At 40.4% G+C, this 26,657-nt stretch overlaps 1 protein-coding gene across 1 annotated transcript in view; it reads left to right on the forward strand.

Annotated features, from left to right (window-relative positions):
* The window catches only part of LOC306704201 (ephrin type-A receptor 6-like), a gene marked incomplete at both ends in the record, with an annotated part of 137,708 nt that overhangs the window by 9,628 nt on the left and 101,423 nt on the right, over positions 1-26,657 (forward strand). The window contains 2 exons of the mRNA XM_079170453.1: positions 64-128; positions 24,808-25,471. Of these exons, the coding sequence (XP_079026579.1) occupies positions 64-128; positions 24,808-25,471 (729 nt within the window). The remainder of the gene's footprint in view (positions 1-63; positions 129-24,807; positions 25,472-26,657) is intronic.

Below are 26,657 nucleotides of genomic sequence, written 5' to 3' on the forward strand. Positions count from 1 at the left end.
TTTGTGTTTTGACAGATTGCTAATGGTTGTATTTTTCTCTTGCCTCTTTTCCCCCCATTTCAGTTGTGCTGCTGGATACAACGTCTGTGCTTGGAGAGCTTGGATGGAAGACGTATCCTATAAACGGGGTAAGGAGAGCAACTCTTGCCTTAGCTCACTTTCCAGTGCGCCTTATTATAAATGCATGACCATATCTGCATCAATGCAGTCAATTATATTGATTTCAACAGGTCAGAATGGGTAGCAGGGATCTGTTTCGTATTCACATCCTGGTTTTTTTCAGACCCCTTTGTCCACATGGGAAATACTCTAACTTGGAGAAAGATAATGAGCCAAGGTCTCTAAGGAAACTTCCCTTATGCTGTTCAATCTTCCCCTGTCAATTGTTTGTGTCCCTCTGGGCCCTCAGAAATATTTTAATGACTCTTTAAATGTTAGCTAAAGGAAAGCATATAGAGTCGCCATCAGTCCAGCCGATGCTCACAAAGACAAATGCATTTTGCAAAATCTTAGTGTTCAAGTTTCCCTTTCACCTCTGTTTGTTTCTCAGTTACTAGTGAAGAAATAACTGCATGGCCTGTACCTTATTCTGTATTTTGGGCCAGTCAATTTCCCAAAAGACTATTCCCATTTTGTTTCGGCAGTAAATGCCTCGAGCTCTTTAAAAGTATCTTGTCCAACTGAAAATCCAAACTTTTGAAACTGCAGCAAGTGCCAAACTGAAGGTATCATAATAATAAAATATAGATGCGCTGACACCAAACTGTAGTATCCTCAGATCAAAACCTTCACGTTGCATCAAAACCTCTCTCGTTCTGTTCTGTCAGAACACCTGAGGGATTGAAATTGTCCTCTTGTTATATAGTGAACAACAAATTCAGAATTGGCCTACTTCCACCTCTTTTTTCACCTCCATTGTCCTGGTTTTGTCTCCATACCAATTAACTACGGCACAGTCCAGTTCAAGATGGAGACTGATTACAGCATAGTGGCTATCCAACTGTGTCCATGCAACTCTGACTATAAGCAGTCCTTGTTTGACCATGTTTAACTCCCCACTTTCCCTGGGTATACGTGTAGAAAATCTATGGTTCATTGGCAGGAAAATGCCCGGGGCTTTAATCTTCTTTTATGTAGTGTCTTTCAAAATGTCAAGTGCTTTACTCAATGAAGTTACTGCTTGTGGGTGCAATTACGATCCGTGTGCTATCTTATCAGTTGTGATCTCTCATGACATAATAAAGATTTATAAAGAAGTCTGTTGAGGAGAAGAATTGTGTTTATCATTTTGTTTTTACTGCAATTGATTGTACGGCCATGTTTACAGTGTGAGCATAAATTGTGTGAGAAGCTAGTGCTAGTGTGTCACCCAAAGCATGATGGGTTCTGTAGTGTAAAAAACAAACATGAATATTTGTCCCCAGAACGCTGACGTTTTCCTCCGTTATCTTCAATATTCCTGCTAAGATCCAGTGACCGTGCCATAAACCTGTGTTTGTAAAAGGCAAAGGACTCAAAGGGTTTACGAGCAGTACCGGCAACACAAAGATAGTGCAAAGATAGCATATTAGCTAGCTGAAAACCAAATCTTCAAGTAGGGGTTAATCTTGAACTCACTGTTCCATCTATCTCACGGGAATGCGATTATCAAGAGAAAGGGCAATAACTGTAAAAGAGAAAACAAAAAGATAAATGACCTCAAGCAGACAGAATAGTCAGACAGTTCTAACATCTCCTACTCTTGTTTAGATTGTGTTTAAATGTTTGAGAGGCCTGGCTGTAAGCACAATTAATTGTATCTTTCTTGTTTGAGCTATGCAGTGTTTCCTCCATCCTCCACTCTACTTACAACTCCACATAAAGTCTCCATGGGTTGTGACTTTACATGATCCTCTGCTGGAAGAACCCAAAGGTCCCCCCCAGCCCTTCTCTGTCTCTCTATCTCCCCCTGCAAGGCCCTTGGTGGCCCATATCAGGGTTATGGAGGTGATTACATCATGTAGGTCGTGCTGACAGCCGCCCACAGCATTAAGGAAGAGGAGAGAGGGAGGCTGCTGCCTCCATGATTAAGCTGTCAGCCCTCTCCCGTCCTCACTCATCCGCTATCCTCCGATTTACCATTAATATTTAAGGCATCGAGGTGAGAGGGCCTGAGGGAAGGTGTGAAGATCTGGGGAGGTAAAATAGTTTAAATCCCCCTCACTACCAGGGAGCCAGCAAGAGGAAGTCAATCCCCACCATATTAGACACAGCCTGGTATCAGTCCGATACAGCAGCACACCATGTAGCTGCCTATCAGACTCGCACACTGGTTCGAGTTCCGGATATGAACCGCTGTCAGTCAGTCCTGCCCAATGCACATCTTAAAATAATTTCAACTCCTCCAACATGATTGCCTGATGATGAGTTTGCCAGAAATATAGCTGGTCGTATGATATGAATTTGAATGTGAAGTGGAAATTGGGGTGTATATTTATGGGTGAGTTATTCTCAAAAGCCAGTAAACAACCCTTGTAAAGAGAATGAGGTGAGTGGTTTTGTAGCAGAGGAAGGTTAACCACAAGTAGCCTACACAGTGGTGGCCTGCCGGCATTAAAACCCTGCACCCTGTGGCATTCTTTACATTTGTGTTTTCACCGTGGTCAGCACCGATCCAACACTGGTGTGTGTTCCCCCTCGCTCTCATCCATTCTGCATAATCCCAACATTTTTGAAGTGCCCTTGAGAAAGACACAGAAGCCCTAGAACGGCTTACTCACTGTCAAATATTGTGGGTAAGAGCCTCCGCCAAATGACCAAAATGTAAAATCTATTGTTGAGAGGATGGAAAGTCTTCAATGCCAAAAACAAAATAAATGGCAATCACATTCTACACCAGGGGCAGGGGTGGACGTAACACATTGCATTTACTTTTGTCACAGTGAAAAGTCGTTTCGTGGTGTACTTTCAGCTTACTTTTCTTTGTATGTTTTAATAATGGTAATTATACTACTCTAAGTACCTCTTATGGCAAAGCCTTTAGACTGTGTTAGCTCTAACTTCATTTACTTTAGTATATCGATGTACTTTGCTACATTTTGGCAAATTATTACCTGTAAAAGCATGCTGAATTAGCTATTAGCATATCCTGATTGCACTCCACCCATAGTTGTACAGACAACTATCACTGGATTGATTTGGACTGAAAAAAAAGTTGTGTATGAAACAAACTTGTGAGATAAGGTTGTTTTACGACAACAGCCACGTTTGAAGCACAATATAATATTTCTTGGGATCAGGTTCAAAAGTAAACATTTAACACACTCCTCATCTTCTTTACAACACTTCCTAGCTAAGCACATGTGGGATTTTAATGTTCACAAATGCCACATTTTTTGCAATTGAGAGACACAGTAGATATGGTAAAATGGTTTTCATTGAAAGGGAAAAATTAAGGGAAAAGAGTGAGACGCTTCAATCAATTAATTAATTGTGCTTGGTCTCCCTCATCACGAATGTATTTCCCTGCAGTTCCTCACCCCAGGCGGCTCCACCTCACTGGAAAGCTGAAAACAGGTGTTTGCACACTGTAAACATGATCATACGTCTTGGTCATGCCCAGCCTTCAGTGGAAGATGCCCTTTGATTATTTTACCTGCTCTGCTTGGAGAGTAAATAGAGTTTCAATTGGCCCACAAGGGGAAACCATGCACGGTGGACTGTTATGTTTGTTAATGACTTTACTCAATGTGGGAATATCCTCAGAGTCAGAAAACACATTCAGCCTCAAAGCTTTTACTCATTAGATTTATGCATATTGAACAGTAATTGATTTATTCTATACCCTGTCTTTCAAGGACTTTGATTCTGCAAAGTTTTCCTCCAGTAAAAGTTAATAATTGTGCGTGCTTGAGAACGCCAACGGCAAGCTGATTCTTCAGTGGAAAAAGATGTAGGGGGGTTGTTTTCATGAGGCAAAGATGTGTGTCTCTATTCTCAGTCTTTCCCTCCATGTTCTGAAATGCTGAATAGTGATGAAGAACAGAGCGTCAGAGGGGTGAGTGAGAGAGAGACAGGGGAGAGGAGAAGGAAAAGAGGGTTGATTTGGCGTCTGCATGCAGCCACAATAAGCTCCACTCAGAATGGGCAGACACACTGCTGAAATATGCATGAGTCATTTCCCAGTGGTGGGTGGGGATGGGGTGGGGAGCAGGGAGAGGAACAGTTTATTTATTAAATTACATGAAACAGCTTTTAGGGATTAAAAATGCCTAATGTTGCCTTTTGTTTTCACTCATTGGCATTATAATGGCAACTGAGCATAGGCAGGTTGGACCACAAAGAGCGATGGTTGTCCATCATAAAGGGAGATAATCCTATTTTTATCTATTGTCAGAGATCCCAAGCAGCCAATAAGTCAAATCTACCGGGGGCATATAAACACGGCATTATGTAAGCAGGGAGCACAATGGTTTACTGCTGCCGGAACACTGCTCAGTCAAATATTAGGCTGTGCAACCTCAATACCTCACAAGTGCTCAGCTCAGAGCAAGTCATCTGTCTCAGAGTGTGTGTGTGTGTTTGTGCTTGTGAAGAGGTGAGGGGGTGCAGATTACATTTAAAGGAGTTTTCTTAAATAGCAGCCTGCTACTTTGTCATCACCTGTAATGTAGATATGATGCAGCAATTTGAAAAAAATCAATTAAGTGTCTTCTTTTTGTCAGCCACTGCTGAAAACAGGCTTCTTTGCTAAACTTACCTGGACTGCCCATTGAAGGTACTGCGGCGTGTGTCTTACCCCGATGACAATACGGTTGCCATAAAGCCACAAAATACAGGACAAGGCAGCAACGTTTGAATAGCAATTGTGTCTAGTAAGATGACACAGTGAGAATGGATTGATTACGTTGAAAAAAAAGAAATGAATCTGCGTGGCAATGTATTCTATCTTAAAACGTATTATAATCCTACTTGGAATGGTTAGCATTCTGTGTTACAAGGGCTGTTTGTTCATTACAGTCATTTTTTTACATCGTACATATTATATGTCATATATCCTTTTCTTCTATGGCATCGAGTTCGACTGTTGTACAAAAACGACACCACTTAATTCACATTGTTTAAGTAGGACTCTGTAGCAATAGAAACAAATGGATTTGTGATTGATAGGCTGGGGAAGCAAAGTATCGTATCCATACAGTTTTGGATTCCAAATCATTTAAGATTTTACTACTGTTGCTTTTGCCATCAGCCTCCTACTGTGTTATTCAGTGATGATGCACCACAATAATACCCAGCCCTCTTTATCATTCTCCCAATACAACATGAGAGAGCTCAGACATCCACTAGTTGACATAAAGTCCTCTGAACAAATAGGTCTGTCAGTTTTGGGGAAGGTTTTCAGAGTATTGCCGTCAGATTCAGGCTTTGAGTTTGGGGGGAGGGACAGGGCTGAAAAGAGAGAGAAGAGAAGGAGATACAGAGGAAGATAGGAGGCCATGTCGGGGAGTGATTGGATATAACAAACATCAAAAACACATTCAACTGCTTACACACCCGAGAAAGCATTTGCACGCCTTCTCAAGCCTCTTTACTTCACCCCAATACTAATCCGTAATCTTTTTTATTGCAATATTTAACCACAGTAATTGATTGCAACTACACGACCTGAGGCTTATCTCAAAGTACTTCCTGCATCCCTAATACTATTAGCCTTGAGAGTGAGCCATGGACAACAGAGAGGAGGCGAGAGAGAGGAAAATCTGTATTTCAGTGTCCTTCATAGCTCAGATAAACTTCTCTAAGGCGTGCTGCTGAGTGATGGCCGGCAGCACTGCGAAATGGAGGGGGGGAAAAAGAGGGAATAATCCAGAATCACTCCACTTCTCCCCATGGAGGCTCTAATATAAAAAAGGTATGATGATTTAGCACACCAGTGTTCGTCTCAGGGACCTCTGCCATAACCGGGCTTAAGCAGTGCCGGGGGATTCCTTAATTGGCTTGTTTCTTGTCAGGGACACACCGAGGCCAATATCTAATGCGCTCCCACTCGGCTTCTCGCTGACAGCAGAACATATTCTGACAGCTTTTTGGGCTTACCCTCAGCATGTGAGGAATACAGTGTGTGGCGGAGTTTGAGAGGGGGATCGAGGCGCTGGATGGATGCAAATGGGAAGAAGAGGAGACAATAAGGGAGGGAAGAGTGAGGAGGTTATTAGCGCCTTGCTGAATGCAGGAGCTGAATATGTGAATATGGGAAGTAGAGGAAAGAAATAGAACATGTTGTTGCTGTACGACAGGCAGAGTTTCTTTTAAAGAGTGAAAAGCTCGGAAAATCTTGAACATTATGTTTCAAATACAAACAGGTCAAAAGTTCAGTCTAAATAGAGACATTTCTAGATACTATTCAATACTATTTGAAAAATACTGTTTGTAAACATGTGTGCAGACTTTTGCAATCTGTCTTTATACAATACTAACCTACTCTGCCTCTGATTGGCTTACCCTGATATTCTAACCTGAACCAATCTCACCCCCAATGCCTGATTCTGTTTGAAATGTGTTTTATAGTTGCTAAATTACAGTTTTTACAGTTTGGTGTAAGAGAAGCACTCTGTAACACCGCTTTTTCATGTGGTGTTCTTGCATTTCAACAAGACTTAACAGAGTTGTGGTCTTCTCTGGTGATGTGAGCAGCTGATCACATTGGTATTTGGAATTGACAAGTGTATCTTTCTCTCTCTTAAGTTGCTTTGGTATGTCTTTCTTCTCATTCTGTTGTCCTCTTCTCCCTGTGTCTTCTGGTTCCCTCCACCTTTCTCTAGTTTGACCAACCTTATCCCCTCCCCTTCTCCCCTTGTCCTACCTCTGCTGCATATTGACGTCAATGCACTGGAAGGGAAAAACTAGGTGTGTGTGTGTGTGTGTGTGTGTGTGCGTTTGGTTTAAGATGAGCTGACAAATGCTGGAAGAAAACTCTAAACACACAGGCAAAAGGAGACGGGCAACGAAAAAGAAAGACAATGGGACAGGGAACGGTTAAAGCCAGGAATCCATTGATTTTTGTATAGGTAGTTAGTCAAGCAGTTACACAGTTATACCTGTACTCCAGCAGTCTATCGTGCATTAGCACAGACAAGCAGATAATCAGAAGTTATATATTCAGACAGTCATAGTTGGTCATATACATTCACAAGATCAAAATGGCTCTCCAGGCTGATCATTTTGTATCTTAGCAAATGTATATACTGCTGTAAAAGTACGTTTGGTAAACTTTTCATTCTTAAACAGCTTGTTATTGTACGGAGAGAACGGATCAAGAACTCTGTAATACGGGTACAATCTGCTGATACACCCTCATACTCACAGAAACAGGATCATACAAAGCCATTTAGTGCATTGATATTTCTCTGTTTCTTACTCTACACATTCAGCTACATAGGGAGTGTTTTCTCAAACGTCTCACACACACACACTATACTATACTATACCATCCTCATGTGCACGTGCACTCCAAAGAAGAACGAGGTTGCCCAGATAGCGAAAACCTGCTCAAGGTCACAGTGCTTTATCTCCACTAGGCTGTTTACTCCTGTCTGTTTCACTTGACTCGCATCAGAAAAATCATATTACAGTGACACTGTGGCATTTCTACCGTATTCCATACCTGAACCTCAACTCTGCAATTCACTAGCAATGAATTAACGGCAGTGCCCGCAGGCTGATCACAGCCCCTAAAAAAGACCTTACATCTTGGTCACACCAGACAGGTGCTTGACTAACCTATAAGCAGGAAACATGGACATATTAGTGGAAGTACTTAAAAAACGGTGTTGCTGGTTAGAGATTCAACCGGGAATTATAGCACATGTGTTATTGTTTGTACTGTAGATGCTACATTGTGCGCATAATGCTAGTCACACACGATCATGTGACTGTAGATGAGCGGAGGCTTTCTGCTCTGTTATTTCGACCTTCAAGCCTTTTAAAATCAGTCTTTCGTTTCAAATTATTGTAATGCCTTCAAGGCCTGACAGGCATAATCCCACTAAATGACACACCATCTTTATAACGTCTCTGACATTTGAGACGTCTGAGTGGAGAAATCGTTTCAGTGTGATGTAGGAAGATTTAGTAATCGTTAATATTTGAGGTTCTAGAAATCTGCACTGGAAATTGCCGTCCATATCTTGATAATTGTATTCGTTTAAGTTTTGGTGGAAAGTATAGTGTAAGGCTTTATGGTTTTATGTAATTGTTTTAAACAGTAAAATTCTGGAAAAAGCCCTGAATAAAGAAAGGCAAATGGAAATAGTTAGTTATTTCTAAAAGTACCACAAGCAAAATGCATTGCAAGCTCTGTTTTTTATATTAATCTTTGAAACCTGGTTGACCACATCTTAAACCATGGTGAGTTGTGAACCACAAATAGGTCTAAGAAATCTGTCCCCTATTCAGTGTCACTGAAGCAGCTCGAGACAGAACATTTGTGATATAATTTCCAGGAGACTTTCTGTACCAAATTGTACACAAATCTGATTTCAGCTTTCTGAAATACTCTGCATTAGAAAATGATCTTCCTTCAGGATGAGACTCTTTCTATCAACAGCAGAACATCGCTCTTTGTCTCCCAGATTATGTGTGGTTGATTGAAACAGGATTTTTTCTTTGGAGCTGTCTATAGTCTTGTAATAGCTTTGTGCTAGCAGAGCAATCACAGTGCTCCATCAAGATCTGACACATCCATTTGTCACACTCTCTGTGGTCTGATAGAAAACCAAGGGAAGATGCACACACACACACACACACACACACACACACACACACACACACACACACACACACACACACACACTGTGATGTAACTCCCAGTCTACAGTACATATGATGTATTGTATTCTCTTGTCAAAATAGAGCAAAATGCATCGTCATCTGTTGTATTGTTTGGGCATAGACATGTCTGTGAACCCGGAAAGAGCCATTGAAGAAAATCCAACCTGACACTTTAAAATGGGAAACAAAAAGGTTCCAAACAGAGATTAATCAACACAAAGTTGACGTTTTATCAAGTCTGATCAATGGAGTCAGGGAAGTGACAAGATTGAATGGAAAATGCATTATTAGTAGTAGAACTACAAGAAAGTACTTATCACTTTATATAAATGCTTCCTTTTGTTATCAATCAACAATTCTATATGTCCTTTAATATTTTTAGCCATATAAGAGGCACAAAACCCACCAAAGCCATCCAAATATAGAACAAATACATGAAATAAAGGAGAGTGTGAGGTTTATTGTATGAGGAATGGGACACCACTTTATGAAATCACAAAACTTTGATTGAGACTATTACTGTGGACCGTAAAACAATAATCGTACTCATCGTAAAATGAAATGACATGCTCGCTCCCTGTTAAAGGAAAATGGTACTTTTGAACCAAGTCAACGTGTTTGAAAATCACCACCATGCCATTATAAGACAAAAACACATAGCTCTGGTTATCTTGGAATAAAAACTCTTATTTGTCAGCTTGTAACATATGTTGATTTTCTTATGCTCCTAGTTTGTTTTTTGGGGGGCCATTTTATACTTTTACTAGATAGTAGTCTGTAGAAAGATGACAGGAAACGAGAGAGGAAGGGGTTGGAGAATCATCAACGGCCCCCTTCCGGACCTGAATCAGGAACATTGCGATTTATGGATGTCGCCTTAACCCCTTGGCCATCAGGGCAGCCCTTGGTCACTGGTTTAACCCCACAGCGCTATGCATTGTGGGTTATTTCCTTGAGCAAAGTCTGCAGAATTGTGGATTACAGAAAGGGTGCATAACTCTTGCTTGTGTCACAGTGGGACAGTCCTGAGCCCTCCACATAGCAGGAGCCACTTCAGATACAGAGTACCGATCTGATACCAGTGTTTAATTAATAAGCTGTATGCCTCAATGTGTGAAACCAATCACAATTGCTAACCTAATGTAGACTGGTTTACACATATGACACTATATGTTCAAGCACAGAACATTAGTTGTGACAAATCAGAAACCCAAGTTTTACGATGCTTTTTATGCAGTGAACTGTATACAGTAAAAAGCCCTTTTCCAGATGAAAGGAAGCTCTTGATTTCCCTATATTTACATCCTCTAATCACACTCATAGACAATTTTCACTCTCAGAGATAATAACCTCATAATCTGTATGACATCTCCCTCCTCCTGCACTCCTTTATCAATCACCATATATCCCATCGGTCACCTGTTTCTGGACACATTGATGCATCTCAGCAGGAGTTCATACAATAAAGATGACCACTTTTTTGATTGACAGGCCGCTACCAGAGCTGTATACAGCACCTCTATGTCACTCCTCTGAATTCCAGATATGGTAACTTCCTTTCACCGGTTGCAAAAAAGTCAAGATGATGACGGCCATAAACCAAGATGGCGTCGGCCAAATGGCCAAACTCACGGCAGTCCACTAATAGATGGGCGAAGTCTTATACACAGACTATGTGTGTAACACGTGGATTACACCCTTTACCGTCGTTGCAGCTGCAGCTGCTGAAGGTCACGTATCCTGTCATGCCGAAAATTGAAATGGCTCCCTTTCATATTTAAGAAGTGAAATGGTTTCCAATGGGTTCAAATAATGTGCATCCATATTCATAGTTTGTTTTTACCTTGGTCCCATGAACAGAGGGAGACAGTGCGAAATGTGCCATGTTTAATGCTCTCTCAGATCCAACTGATATTTGAGCTTATTTATCTTGGTAGCGGAGTAGAGTTAACATATTTCTTTGTAAAACTGCTTACGGGGGAAACAGAAAACCTTACATTTCAGCTCATTCAATCTGAATATAGATCACTCGCCTCTCAAATCCCCTCAATCCCGATTCAAAACAGTGGAGGGTATGGACGGATAGGAGTTTTGCTGCATGTTGTAACAAAATGCTGGGGTAGAAGATTGATCACAGCACCGCAGGACAAAACAGCCTCCTGTCTCCCTCCTCTCTTCTCCCTTTCACCCTTGGTTTTAATTTACTAAACCCTCAATGATGGCGAAGTCCCCGCATCCAATATCATTTGTCTCCAAGGCTTCCAAAACACACTTGTGAACATCTTATCTGGGGAGAAAGTGAAGCAAAGACAGATCAATGACTTCCCAGTATTGGGAAGGAAAAAACGCTATTGTACCATCTGTATTCATATTTCAGTGTATCTTATTACTGTTTTATAGTTGAAAACATTTGTGCAAATGATTCCAAAGCAACCTTTCTCTGCATGTGGTTGTATCTCATTTATATTCTTCTTCTCAATCTCCTTCAATGATATAGAGTTGTGGTAAACAAGAGACATGGTCACTTGGCTAAGATTCCTCCCCTGAAGCTCCACGGTTTATCCTCTGTGTCTCTTTTACAAGCAGAGAAAGAAGAATTTGAGAGAGAAACATCTTGTTTTTCCAAGTCCCACTCCAGTCTAGATCTTGAATCCTACATGGTGAGGTGTGTGGGAGCGTTTCGGGTCGGATGATGGTTCCCGTTAGAGGGATTAGGTTTCATCTGAGATTAATGTTTTGTCTGGCATGCTCTCTAAAATGCACTTAACATTTTATACAAATTCTGAGGATGCTGAAAGCCGTGCCGCACCGCATGCTTTCTCTGCCTTTCTCTGTGCTGCTCCCTCTGTCCTAATTGATCGAGCCGGCCAGACAATCCCGTTTTGTCTGCACTCATTTCCAGTCAAGCTTGTTTAAGCGTTGCAGACTGGAGTCAGATGGCTTTGCTAAGGGAAGATGTCTCCTGCTGTCACCAGACAGACAGGCAGACAGACAGGCAGGCAGGCAGCAACACACTAACTTTAAACCCAGAAGGCAAACATGAAACAATGTTGTGAATCCTGGAAGTAGCAAAGAACCCTAATGGATATTTGGGCTAACCTTTACATGCGCATTCATTGAGATGTCAATATAACTGCTTTGTAAAATCTCTTCCCAAAATGTATTGTGTAATGAATGTTTCGTTTTTTATTGAGACTGCTTTTTTAGAGGTGTCCATTCGACTGAATGATCATTTTGGAAGCTGCAGCCTGTGGTGCTGTTTGTATTGTATTATACTGACATGAGATTCTCTTATTTTGTTCACGACATTCATGAGGGTAAGCAACGAAACTCTCTAGTTTCTTCTGAAGATGATTGTCATTATTTTCACAGCAGGGAAAGGTCACTTGTCAGGAAAATGTATTGGATTACTCGTTTTAAAGTCTATCTGTCTATGTCTTTCAAATAGGAAAGACAATTAAAGGATGGCATTACTATTATCAAAATAGCAGAAGACTTGTTAGAGGAATCCATTTTATATTTTGGACCTTTCTTTGGAAATGTGACGGCTTTGAAAGGTAAGTATTCTTTATTTTGTTTTTTTCCCCCATTTTGTGTTTTACTTTTGCATTTAATTCAATGTCAGGTGTCGCCGGCTGTTCATAGCAAAAACTGTGCTTAAGCTACATCCCACCAACCTAAGCCTACAGTAATCCTAAATTTCACCTTAACCTTCAATCTTTATCCTAAAGCATCCCTTGAAAACTGTCCTCCAATTTCTTTTCCTTATCTTTTCTATTGTTACGAGAGAAGCTTTGGCCCTCAAGCATACAGCAGTCCTGCAACACACACACACACACATTCATCCTCACACATTGTTACAAACAGCTCTGCATGCACCACATTCTCTTTACCCCTTGTCCGCTCTGTCTTACTGTCTTGTGACTCCGGTACTCTTCATCTTCCCGTTCCCCATCCTCTTGATATCTTTCTCCCATTTTATTCCTTTTCACTACCTCTCTTTCTCAACTCCCTCTCTCTGTCTCTTTGACAGCCTCTTCTTAACAGAGAGCAGCCGACTGTGAAAACAGGCAAGAGGCAATGTGTTGCAGTTGTGTTTGTGTGTGTGTTACATCCTGTATGTCTGCAGAGGGAGGGCAGTTTAATTAACTAAATGAAACGTTAGAATACAAGTGATATTTATAATGTTACTCCAGATGACGCTGTTATTTCACTTATTCTGTTTAATCATAGCTTGTCTCCTCATAATACTGCTGCCCTGAGCTGTACTTTGAGGTATTAATTCAGGAGTTTTGTGTAGGAAATGAAATGGCTGCTGTAACAACACTTACTTTCTCCTGTCAGACCAAAAAAACAGATTTGAATTTAAGTGAATTGGGGCAGAGAGAGAGTGAATGAGATAGTGCTGACCTTCTACAGTTTAAAATGCCAGAGTTGTCTTTATCATTGACTCCAGTGTTTGGCTAAAGTTGATACCAGTTAGATCCCTGCTTTTGAATCATGAGTGCAGATCAGAAAAAGATTAGCGTTCAATACTGAATAGGTTAAAGGGTAGACAGAACTAAGAGTCTCGGAGATTCTTCTCATTATTTAAAGACTCACAGCATAAAGCACAAAATAACATTTGCAGTAGCTCCAAAGAACCCTGTTTGAGAGCTACATTTTTGTTTAGAGCTTAAAAAAAACTCGAAATTGAATCCATGTTCTGGGTAGACTCTATTTGTGTGTGTCTGTGCAGCATGCTTTCCTCTACCTGGGTGACCTGGTCTTATCTAAGCTGTCTATGGTTGCACCCTGCTACCTCACCCACTGGCAAAGTCTGTGTGTGTGTGTGTGTACCGCTGTGTGCAGCCGTCACTGTGATCTCACATCAGTCAGAGGCTGCTGAGCCAAACATTGACATTCCAGACTGCCTGCCCGCCTGCCTCTTTGGCAAAAATAGATATGTAAAACGACAAGCTCTTTTCCCCTCGTATTTCCCACGCACAGTTTGCCTGAGCTGGTGGGGGGGGGGAGAAAAAAAGAAAGGTCTCTGGTCTGTGTCAGCTCAGATGAGACAGAGTCAACGTGTGTGGAGGGGAGTGACATATCACCGTTTAGGCAAATGAGATAAGAGGAGAAGAGGTTGAACGGAGAGAAGGTTCATGCCCTTATCCAGTGTTAAACCTGCAGGTAGATAGGGTTTTACTGGCATCTGGGTTTTGAAGCTAGTGATAAATTATAGTGTCGCCAACAGTGAAGATGCTGTTTGTTCATTGTGACTTAAGATCCGGCAGTTTTCGTGTGCAAACGTCAAGGGATGCAGTGCTTTTGTTAGCCTGAGGGTTGAATTGGCTCTAAGACAATTGTTAGTTCCAAAAAGGCATCGCAATTGAAACAGGGACATTACATGAGTTTCTCTCACTCATTGCAGAATCGCGCTCTGACCTGACTCTTAGTCGAGCATTATATTTCTGTTTGCTACATTTAAAAAAACTAATTCCTATCACTTTTGCTCGAAATACACTTTCTTTTGCTACCAAGGAACAACCATATATTTACTTGTAATATGTATTTCATGCTGATAAGACACTTTAACAAGACACAAACAATGTATCTGAAGCTGATGGGAATGTCATTTTTGCAGGTATTTGGTCTTTAAACAAATCAGACAAATTATAATTTCAACCCGATGACGGCGCGAGATTAATTAAATTAGGGGATCACGCAAGTTATTAAAGGTCATCCTGAAGGAGGCATGAATGTGTGCACCAGAAATCATGGCAATACATGCAATAGCTGAGACATTTCATTCAAAACTATAATATCAATCTGCTGTTGGTGCTACAGGTCAACGTCAGTGCATCACCAAAGTTTTTACAATGTATTGTGAAAAGCCAATATCAGCGTCTTGAGTTGGGCACTAAAGTAGGCACCACCTACTGAATGGATCTGATCATGAATGTGACACAGTGGATTTCTCTTTTTTTTTAATTAACATTGCAATTAGGAGGTCAATGGTGAGAATGGCAGCCCCAGAGGGGGTGGGGCTCAGTATTTTGTTCAGACAATTCACAAGGGTGGATGTTTGTGATGCAAGGCTGTCTTTTCTTAAAGGAAAACCTCTTTGACTTGAAGAAATGTGGCTAGTTTGCATCCATTAATGCCAACACATATGTGGCTTTACACAGCAAATTAATTTAGCATGGATGAGCTCTGTTATGCAGGGATCAGAAATGTTGAAATAAGAGGGCACTGGGCTGGTGGAACATACTGTAGCAGGCTCAGTCTCAATGGTGTTTCTTCTTTTCCTCATTGTCTTGAGGCTTGAGGTTAAGTTCAGGTTCAGTTCTAATACATTTAGAAATGTGAAACTGTTATATCTTCTCTATTCTGCACCCCCAATGCCTCAATGTAATATCTTCTTATCTCACAGCAGTGTTTACAAGCATACTCTGCAAAGATGTCACAGAGGGCAAAACGTGGAATAACCTGCTTTATACTTTCAGAAGGGAGCTGTTTGCTTTGTTGTTGGTTTTTGCTTGGGTCTGTCGTCTGTCAGATCAGTGCATCGTGAAAGTTTGCTCCGTGTGCTGCAGCTTCGAGAAGTGTTGCTTGTCCAAACAAGACGGTAAAAGTGGAGTTCAAATGGAGTTTGAAAACCATATAGAAAGCCAAGGTTAGCCCTCGTATTGTCAATACATGGGCTTATATTTGACGTCTAAATCGATGAGCAGCCAGGCTGTGCACACCTCTGATAATGATAGAGGTGTGTGGGTAAATTATTATGGTGTCAATGTCTGACCAAAGAAATAATTCCTGGGTAGTGGGCGGAATCTACTCAACAGTCTGTTCAACCTGCAATCAAATGCCTCAAGGGAACACTTTGATTTTATTAGTCTTTCTCACTGGTTTGTCATTCATTTTCCGAGGTGTTCATACCACCACCAGAATACAACTCTGGAGGAACCACTTAATCTGTGTCATTTGGGTGTTTCATTGCTCTAAAAAAAAATATATGCCAAACACAAAGATAGTAGATATCAGCTCCAAGCAAACATCAGTCCAACATGAGCAGTCTTTAAAATGTCAACACAGGTCGAACTCTATCTTCAGTGCCCTCGGCTCTCTTAGGAGGATGACTGAGGCCATCGCCAACGGGGTGTCACTTTGTGAGAGCACCACGGGGATGACAGATGGATGCGGGTGCTCTGGCTCCACCCTGCTGGCCACCCATCCGCTGTGATGGATGCAGGACTGAGTGAAGCACAGGGCCTTTGTATTTCATTTGCTCACCACTGTTCACTTCTCCTATTGATTTGGGGATGTGCTGGTGACAGGCAGTGGGATACTGTGTGTGTGTGTGTGTGTGTAGGTGTGTGAAGAGTAATGTGGGTTACATTTTACTTGTTTTACAATGATGAATCAGTCCCTAAAGAGCAGTGACAAACAACCAGATATCTAAATTAATGCATCCTACTTACAAGTCAAATGATAAGCAGCACACTCTGGTACAAACAAATCATCTAATAGAAAACTATAGAAGCGTGTGTGTTAAAAAGTCTAGTTTCTCTTGTGTAGCAAATGGGCTACAACCGCATTTCATTGTGCATCCCTGTGTTGCATAATGAAAATAAATTATCCTTGAAATCCTTGAATATGGAGATTACTAATCAGCTGATCGCCACACAGCTGTGAATGGACCAGTGATTGTGAAGCATGCATGAAACAGATGATGCCAGTCAGCTATAGCAAGTGCAACCTCAGTGTACTGTCTGAACCGACACTATGCTCCATCTGCCGTACAGGTCTGGGTGTGAATGATAAAGATTATAATGATAATTTACTGAAATATCAGACGTCTGATATTTTCAGTCAGCTTCTTTCAGAATTTTTATTTCTGCATCCCTCCAGCAAACCCTCATAATTATAGATTGCAATTATTAGTAATTGTAGTAATTGTATTAGTAAATGTGTAGCCTCCTCCAGATGTTAGAATATAAATATAAAGCCAACCTAATGGGTTGATCTAACTCCAAAGGAAAGTGTTTCAAAATTGACAATATACAGTTCTCAATCATTTTACAGCAACCTAACAAACTGACTGCTATAAGGAGAAATACAAAGCAAAGAGATAAAACTGATTACAAAGTTAGGGTTCAAACTAAACATTAATGTTACTGGCTCTGTACTCACAATGAGTAGTTCCACCCGCAGGCTGTAATATGGAAAATAGGCGGTTCATTCCTTTTGTTATGGTGTCAATATTAGGGATTTTCTGACATGTTCAATATTGTTATGCAGGTTCTGTCCAGTGTCCAACGATGTCAGTATTCCTCATTGGCACACCTTTACTTATTGAATTGGAAGTCCGAAACACAGTGGAAATCTATTTCCATAATTCCCCAATCAAAGTATTGATTGTCTTGTCGGCACTGTTAGACACAATGAGTTTAGCCCCACGTGTCTCTAATGAGCCCTCTATAGACCAACTTCTGAAACACACACACACACACATTTGTGATGAAATGCACACACAAGGGCATAGATTTTTGGGCAAATAATGGTGTAATGCTTATGACTATTGAGAATGATTTATATTAAGCTTGTACTTGAAAACAACTTTGGCTTTGTCTGTCTATAATGTGAGACTTTAATATTAAAATATATCAGATATCCTGTTTGTAATTGTTCAGCCTTGCAGAGAGTATTTAAGTATAACATTTACAATTCCAATTAAACACTGGGATTGTAAAATACTTTTCATTCTAGTTTATGTTATTTGGTGAGTGAGTGAGTGTGTGAGTGTGAGTGAGTTAGTTAGTTTGGAGGTAATAAAGTGGTTTTATATTTTAATGTTCCCGATAGTCTCTGAGAGTAAATCACATTAAATGGTTGGTGAAGGGGTGGGTGCTCTGTGATTTTATTCACTCTCTCTAACGGTTCCAAATTTCCAGCCAGTGATTGTTAATATTCACAAGTCATAAAAATGCTGGAAGAACACATTTAACTTTGCATTTGCCTTTTTTTTCTTACTTTTTCCCACTCCATTCTAGTTGTTTTACTTTCTTTTTATTGTTTGTTCTTTTCTCATAAAGTCAAAGAGCTGACATCAAGTTCCCCTGTGAGCAAAGACTCCTCATCCATCTCCCTCATTTCTATTGCTATCGTGTGTGTGTGTGTGTGTGTGTGAGGTGGAGGCGGAGGTTTTTCATCCATCACTGAGGGAGGCTCTGGGATTAAATAAAAATCTCTCAATCCCAGTGTCAGTGGCATCGCACGCACGCACACACACACACACACAGTTCAGCAAGATGCATGCTTGTGTGTAAGAGACAAAGTGTATGGGGCAAGAGAGAGACAGGGAGGGCATCAGATATGAGACAATCAGAAAGACATGGGAATAAAAAGGGGAAAAGTAGAGAAAGATGGAGGAATAATGGAGCGATAGATTAGAGAGATACAAAGAAAGACAGAAGCAGAGGAAAATAATACACAGGGAATGTTACAACAGAGAAAAGAGAGGAAAATTGTTTTGAAACCGTTGGAAGAAAAGCTATTAATTGCTGGATATTAAAGAATGCGCACTATGGAGAAATAACAAGTCACCCTAAAAACAATATGCAATACTTCCTGTTCAAATAAGAACACATTAAAATGTCCTGAATAGACTCAGACCCTTCAGATTAAGTGATCACTTTCTGCCAGAGTATTAAGTGCACCATGTCTAAGTTGCCTTTAGACGTGTGTTAACGTACCATTGATGGGATTGAGTGTGTATTCAGAGTTTCACACGGCAGTGTGGCATGTTGGTAGTGCTAAGTGGCATCTTTTCCCAGACAAACTGTAATGTGATATATAGTTATAATTTAATCAGCCGACTGTGAAGCTAATGGCAAAAAGGACAAGAGAGATAAATGACCCCACAGGGGTGAGTCCAGCAGAGGGAGTGATTCACGTTGTTTTAGAGTTAATTAGTTTGTCCTCACATTGATGAAGTAAAACACAGCAGGCGTTTTATTTTCTGTGTGTCAAGTTGTGTCAAAGATGGCGAAAAATAATTGCTTTTCAGTGTTTTGTGTAGAAATGTTGTCTGGAGGAGGGAAAGAAAGCACAAAAAGATAAACAAAAAAGATGGATAGTGGGAATGATCTGAAGAGAGAAAGTAGCTAAGGATGTTCATGTTTGCTAGTTTTTAGTTTTTTTCTTCTCTCCCTGGTCTTTATTTTTGCTTTAATTGAGAGAGGAAGCCAGGGAAAAACACACCTGCTCCCAACTCCACTGACTGTGTGGGTGACCACAGCAGGAGCATGTTTTGTTCTAAGAGAAGCAGGTGAGGCTGCAGGACACTGTGTAGTGTCCTGCAATCCCCGGTGATGACAAAAGAAAATGAAATTATAAATATTTATACAGATCAAGTCTCCTGTGGCCCAAATGAACACCTGTGATTTGACTGTATTCGTCTTTCACACCAACAATATACAATATGCAGTGTCCTTGTTTCCCATAGGACATTTGTAATTCCTCCCTAAAACTGCTGTGGGGCCGAGTAAATTCCAGCCACCGGATGAAAAGGTGTACTGTATTTATTTTCATTGTTCATTATTCAGGCACACAGATAGCTCAAATATTTTTCGGGACAATTCAGTATCCCAATGTCCAAATGTTTATTGTAATTAAATCAAATGTATATCACAACACAAGTGCACACGGTTGTATGTGTGTCAGTGAATTGGGGGATTTTAGTTCATACTTCGCATGCATAGACACATAGTTTCATCGTATCAATAAAACAGCTCTCAGTTGCATTTCCAGTGGCCACTTGCACCACTAAACTGAAAAAAGTAGAATCTCCTAAATAAGAAAAAGAACTAACTGTCTTGCTTCCTACAGTGGGTATTACACTTAGTGTGTGTATATGTATGTGTGTTAGCCAAATCTGTAAAGATTTTAACATTTTTATACAATGAGCACGCACGTCTCCTGCCAGTCTGATAGTACACCTTTAAAAGCTCCTTAACCTAGCCCACTGGTTCCATTCAGTAATAGGCCTGATTATTAAGTCATTTTTTAATAGTAGGTCATAACACACTCTAATATGCACAGAGCGACATTTGACTTTTAAATTGTGTTTAATTCTTTTCCTTTTTTCTTTCTCTTTTTTTTAAGACCCAACCAAGTGGAACGCTAGGAGCCGCTAAATGTTTAATTTCAATCGAGGACGAGTGGAGCGGGTTATGACACTGTATTTAAAAGTGCTGTTCTCCATAGGGCTCCAGGTTTCACAGTTTAAATAAAAGGGAGCTCATCTCCGGGCGAGTGGCCAGTAAAATGACTGGCTCTCTTTCATGTGCGAGAGTGATGGGCTATAAGGGCGTTGGTCTCAGGCTGCAATCAATCAGCCACGTTTTCTGACCGTTTTCAATTATGCATGTTCAGGCTGGATGGCAAGTCATTGAGGTGGCTTCACTTAAAGTTTTCTACTTTGAAAAAGAAGTTCTTATTCAGATGACACATCAGGGCTACACACACAATAAAGTGGCGAAGGTCCTGTCAGGTTGGTGATTTCAAAGGGACTTCAGGCTTTGGCCCCAAAGGCGTGATGCTGTCGCTGAGACGACCCTTATGTTTTGAAGTCAATTAAGAGGAAATCAATTTCATCGCTTGTCAGACAACTTGGAAAAAAACTCAATTTCTAGCTCTTGTAAACATAAAGCAGCAGAGTGACTTATTTAAAAGTGCTGACACCACAAAGCTGCTTGACATTATCAGCCAGCTGACAAGATGTGGAAGTCTTGGAGGCCTTTAGATCATCTGTGAGTGGTATTTAGTTGGGGATTCGAGTAGCAATATGCTCCTATCACCGAGGATTGTTTTCCCCCTTAGGGACAAACCACACTAATATCTCTGTCTCTATCTCTCTGTCTCTGGCCACAGTCTATCTACACTGTCGTTTGAGCTCATTTAATTGCCTCCTAACTTTAGTAATTCTCTTGTATCTCCTGATGAAACACACATACCTCCATGCATGCTTTACACGTTTTATATTTCATCTCTTTCTTTATCTCCTGCTTTCCATCTTCTCTTTCTCAATTTAACACAACTTTCACACACTACTTTCTTACTAAAGAAACGTTGTCCAATATGAGGAATGTTTTCAGTCTTCATCAAGATATTAGAACTCCAATCCCTTTAGTACAGAAACCAGCCTTGATACATACATATAAAATGTCCTGAGAAGAAAGGCTGAAGGCTGAAGGCTATGTCTGCCTTTGCTACGTGATCGCACACAAACACAGTTCTGTAACAGCCATTTCTTTCTCAGTTCTGTAACAGTCACTACTAATAGGCAATAGACTGGGGTTCCTTGGATTGCTTGGTTGCCCTTTAGCAACCATTATAGGAACATAAACTTTAATGAAGACACTTGACACCACTCTTCACTTTTATGTCAGTCAAGCACCATAAACAGAATTTAAAACTGAAAACATGTATTGTATTTGGTGTCGACAAATTCTGGAAAATGTACAGAAATTCAAACATTATTGATCATCTGGCTTATTAAACATGAAGTGTCATCCCTTCTTTATCTCTTCGAGCTTGAAGCCATTGATACACAATATGTCTTGTAGAAAGACCTTTATCGCCGATCTCAGTGTGTTTGTGTGTTCAACAAAGACTAGCTTGTTTTTGCTTTCATACATTTAAATGAATTATTGATTCCCAAGCTATGTCTCCAGTGTAGAAGTGTCAAATATTTTCTTTTTTAAACCAAGACAAGGTGTTGTCCTGTATAATCTCAATTCCTTCAGTAACGCTTCTAAACTGTAGCGCTTACTATCGTTAAAAGAAAGCGTTGGCGCACAAGGGTGCATCTTTCTTCCTACAAACACCTCTGCAGGTCAACAGCTGACTAAGTGGTCAAATCAGATTGAAAAGGCCTGAAACGTGGATTGAATCACTATGTTTGAACGCTTGTGCAAGTTCCATGGCCAGACCAAGCTGAGCATCTGTGTAATAAATCGTTTAAGTATTTGGTTAAGTATGTATGTAGATGGTAGTGAGATAAGCATTAAGGTTATAGATACATTGGTAGGTCAATGTGTTCATTTGGATTTAGAGGTTTGAGGTTTGTAATTTAAAAAAGGCGAAACCCAAAACACGATGTTGCCATCTTTCTGAGCTCAGCCGCCTGTTACAACATAGAGGCCGACCTCTGGTGGCCGGACTGTGCTCTACCATATATCACATCAATACAAACTAATAGAAAGTTCAGCGGTATTGAAAATCATTCTGCCCCAATACCAAAATACTGTCCAAGCCTAGCCGGCGTTAGCTTCATATATACAGTAAAGACACGGCAGTGGTTTTAATTCTCACATCTAACTCTCGGTAGGAAAGTGAATACATTTATATACCTCCCAAAATGCGGAACTATTCCTTAAATAAAATAAACTGACATACAGTATTTACAGTAAAGCAAGGCAAATATGTAGGTAGATATATACTTATTGGTTGAATAAATATAATCTGATTATGAATAAACAGATTTTGCTCAAATCTAAATACTTATCACCCACTGTTTATGCTTTTAATGTGGAAAGCTGGACACAATAGATCGACAATCTGTGATAATGTTCCTTCTTTGCTGCAAAGTTAACAGAGGTGAATTTCCCTCATCTTTTGGCTTTTAATTACACATTAAGCATTTTTTACCTGGATTTACTGCGGTTCTTTTGTATGCCCAAAAAAATCCATTGTGAATAGCCTCACAGGTGATGGGCAATATCACATCTAATCAAAATCTATTTGATTGACTGTAATTCTACAATTACACCTTGAGGGAAGAGCAGATTAAAGCCCGTCGTCCTTGGATGATTGAATTAGAACATGTTATTAAAAAGGATAATGAGTATGTGAAAGCAAACATTTGGCTTTGATTACTACTCTCATCAAGAGGTAATATTTAGCTAAGTGCAAAACAGCTTATTAAATGCACGAGCTTATCAGGCAAATAGTATTGGTAAATTAACCAGCAGCTCTATTGCAACTCTCTGGACTGTGTTTGCCTATAAAGGAGTTGTTTTCCAGCCGTGAATTAGAATGGGTCTCCTCTCTTAGACCGGAGAATGGGGACATAAAGTGTGTGTTTGTGTATGTGTGTTAAAGTCAGTTCACTTTTTAAACACAAAATGATCGTTATGTTGATCGGTAATTAATAGCTTCATTGTTGGACTTCCTCACCTAACCTCCCACTTGCATCTATTTCTCGTCTGTTTGAAAGCGTGTTGACTGTAGTGTTTGACTCATACCAGAAGACGGTGTGCTACTGTGGCTGAAGTAATAGTAGGAGTAGTAATAGTTTAAAATCATACCCACACCATATAAAGATGAAGCAAAATGGTTTGGAAATCAGTTTAAATATAAAGCCAGACACACACACACAAAGGCAAGCGCTGCAGCTTGGTGAGGGTCCAATGCTGCATTGTAAGCGGAGTGATTTGAGAGCCCCTTTTCCCAGGAAAGTAATTTCATTCTTGGAGGTCGGTGTTGGGTGGTTTTGGGGTCGCCCATGTAGCCGGGACCAGGGGGCTAAAAACCCCTATTAACTTCTCTCCCATCAACATGGGGGACAGGTAACCTCATGACCCTGCAAAGCTGCCATACGCCCTGATCATGTGACCTGGGAGTTGCAGAGCTGATGACTGGGCAGCTGGAGTCAGACTTTTTTTTGTTGAGTGTAATATTCTCTCTGTTGATTATTTCAAATGTCTCGCCTACTAAATGTCTGACTTGATATGATTAAAATGTTCATGCTTTTTTGAGTTTTACTTGACCAACATTCCACTGTGTTTTAAACGTATTTGAAAAAATAAATGGTGTGAATATTCATTGAATACCAATGTCTCATCTAATCTATTCTAATTGTCCTAACATAGAGATATTAACAATATAAGTTGCTTTGGGTACTTAAAAAAACTATTCTCGAAAACAAGGAACCCTACTTAAAATGGTACGGTCCGAGTTACATCTGCTAAAAAGTCCATTCATTTCCTGTTTGGCAGTTTGGACCCATGACCAGCTGGTAATATGGATGTGAGCTCATTCAGCAAAGTTGTTGATTGACGTTACATATATCCAATACATGCATATGAATGGAATGATATTAATTAAGAATTTAGTTGACAGAAATCACTTGTTAGCCGGTTTGCATGCTGTCCCCACTTGTGTTTACTATGCTGACACAACTCAGCCTCAGAGGCTCATGCTGCTCAATTTAGCAACACAAATAGGACTCGGTACCGATCTGTTGTTTCGGCAGGATGGATTAAAAAATAGAACTGCAGAAACTAGAATGTTAGTTGGGTAGGCTTGGTTAGACACAAAAAACAGTTTTAGAGAAAAGGCCTGGTTTGGTTTAAGAACTATGTAGATACTGTCAGAGAACTTTTGTGGTTTGGTTGGTTAAAATTAAAAGCCAACATTAAAGGAGCTTTGTCATCATGGTTACAGTTATAAATTCAAAATGAACAGCAGTCTCCTGTGATAAGGTCCAATGTTTTGTTGACCTATCCAGCCACCCTGATCAACAACGTAATTCTTCTTGGGAGGACAGTCTCAATTTAATTCTCAATTAAATTTCCAGCCCACATATCACCTTTACACAAGGTGTCCCATAGTAGGTAGAAATAGGCAGATTGCAATTCAATTTGCTGATCACATTCGTCCTCTAAAAGGGATGAACCTTCAGGATTTCAATGACCCCATGGCATTTTTTTAAGTGCCACAATCAGGACAAAATTTAAATTTAAAACCTTACTAGTAAAAACAACAGAGTGTTCTTCATTCTGGCCAGCACATTTATATTGACAGACTTGCCTGTTGGGGCCACCACAGGGACTTGATACTTTCGGTCTTATCATTTAATTACTATTGATTGATTAATTAATTACGATTCTTTGCTTTTCCCTCTTCTTTCATCTTCTACCCCCCATTCACTTCTTATTTCCTGTTTAGTGGGACGCCATCACGGAGATGGACGAGCACAACCGGCCCATCCATACTTTCCAGGTTTGCAACGTGATGGAGCCCAACCAGAACAACTGGCTTCGCTCCAACTGGATCTCCCGGCAGGCTGCCCAAAAGATCTACGTGGAGCTTCGCTTCACCCTGCGTGACTGCAACTCCATCCCTTGGGTGTCTGGTACCTGCAAGGAGACTTTCAATCTCTTCTACCATGAGACTGATGAGGCTCACGCTGTCAAATTCAAGCCCCCACAGTACACCAAGATAGACACCATCGCTGCCGATGAAAGCTTCACTCAGATGGACCTCGGAGATCGCATCCTTAAGCTCAACACAGAGGTGCGCGAGGTGGGACCCATGACCAGAAAGGGCTTCTATCTGGCATTTCAAGACATCGGTGCCTGCATTGCCTTGGTTTCAGTGAGGGTTTACTATAAGAAATGTCCGTTCACGCTGAGGAACCTGGCCTCATTTCCGGACACAGTGCCTCGTGTGGACTCTTCTTCGTTGGTCGAGGTGAGGGGGGCTTGTGTTGACCATGCTGAAGAAAGAGACACACCCAAACTGTTCTGTGGAGCTGATGGAGACTGGTTGGTGCCCTTGGGAAGATGCGTCTGCAGCGTTGCATATGAGGAGAACGACGGCTCATGTGCTGGTGAGTTTTTCAACCATTCTGTCATTAATTTTGCTTTACATGCATCAATGTAGCATGTGTTAAGACTCCAGCAACTCTTGCAATACAGAGAAACGCACATTTGTTAGTGAAACTGGCTCTAGGTTTGGAGTGTGGACCTTGTCAGTCACATGCTGCAGCTAATTGGTGTAGCTATCTCAGAAAACCAACCTCTGACTTAAGCATGTTTTTTGTCAGCATGGGTAGCCCCTGATCAGCTTTTTTCCCACTTGAAACATGTTTCATATGAGCAAACCAAACCTTCACGCTGATAGTTGTACTCTGCCATGGCCTTGAATTAATCATGTCCGACACAGAAGTGTACACAAGTGTTCATGTGGTCAGGATCTTTTGCCTAAACTCAAGTTATTTATTTAGTTAGTTATAGTTTAGTTATTTACCTTGAGTGTTCACCACATGAAAACTGACATGAAAGGTATTCTTTATTTTACAACTTCAAACTTAGGGTTACAGTATTTTTAGTCACCTAGGAAGCTGATTTCTTCTGTCTAGTCTATTAAATATGAATGCAGTACTATTCTTATGTTTTACTATAATGCATCCCTCACTGGCACACTTTCTGTATATTCCAGGGGTATTCAATTAAAATTCAGCGTGGTCCAGTTATAGAAAATGTCCAAATGCTATAATGTTTAATTTGCTCTATGATTTAGTGCCTTATATATGGAAGTAGCCTAGCAGTTGTATCAACATCTTTATGTAGTCAACAACTGACTGTCAAATGAAATAAATAAAGTTAAATTGAATAATATCTCGATAATATTTATTGTCAGATTTTAAATTTAATTATAAGTATTGCTGACTCTATTAATAAATACATGTGCTGGATTAAACAAAAAAATACACAACAGAAAGCTTTTGAAAAATGTGACTCTTAAAATAAAGTCACATAGTCAGATAGTGTCTGATATAGTGTCTGATACAGTATGTGTCAGTGACTGTCCATCTTTCTATGAGTCCCTTTTTGCTGTGCTCTCATACACAAATGATTTATAAAAGCGAGTTTATCTTTCAGCTCCTCTCTTCATTCCTTTCTGCTCCTCATCATTACCCCTCCTTCATTTTCCTCTGCTCCCCCCCGGTTATTGCTTCCTGCTAACTCTATGGAGAATAAGATCAGATCTAATGTGGGGGGATTAGAGTGTTT

The sequence above is a fragment of the Pholis gunnellus genome (assembly GCF_910591455.1).
Source record: "Pholis gunnellus genome assembly, chromosome: 12".
NCBI classification, from domain to species: domain Eukaryota; kingdom Metazoa; phylum Chordata; class Actinopteri; order Perciformes; family Pholidae; genus Pholis; species Pholis gunnellus.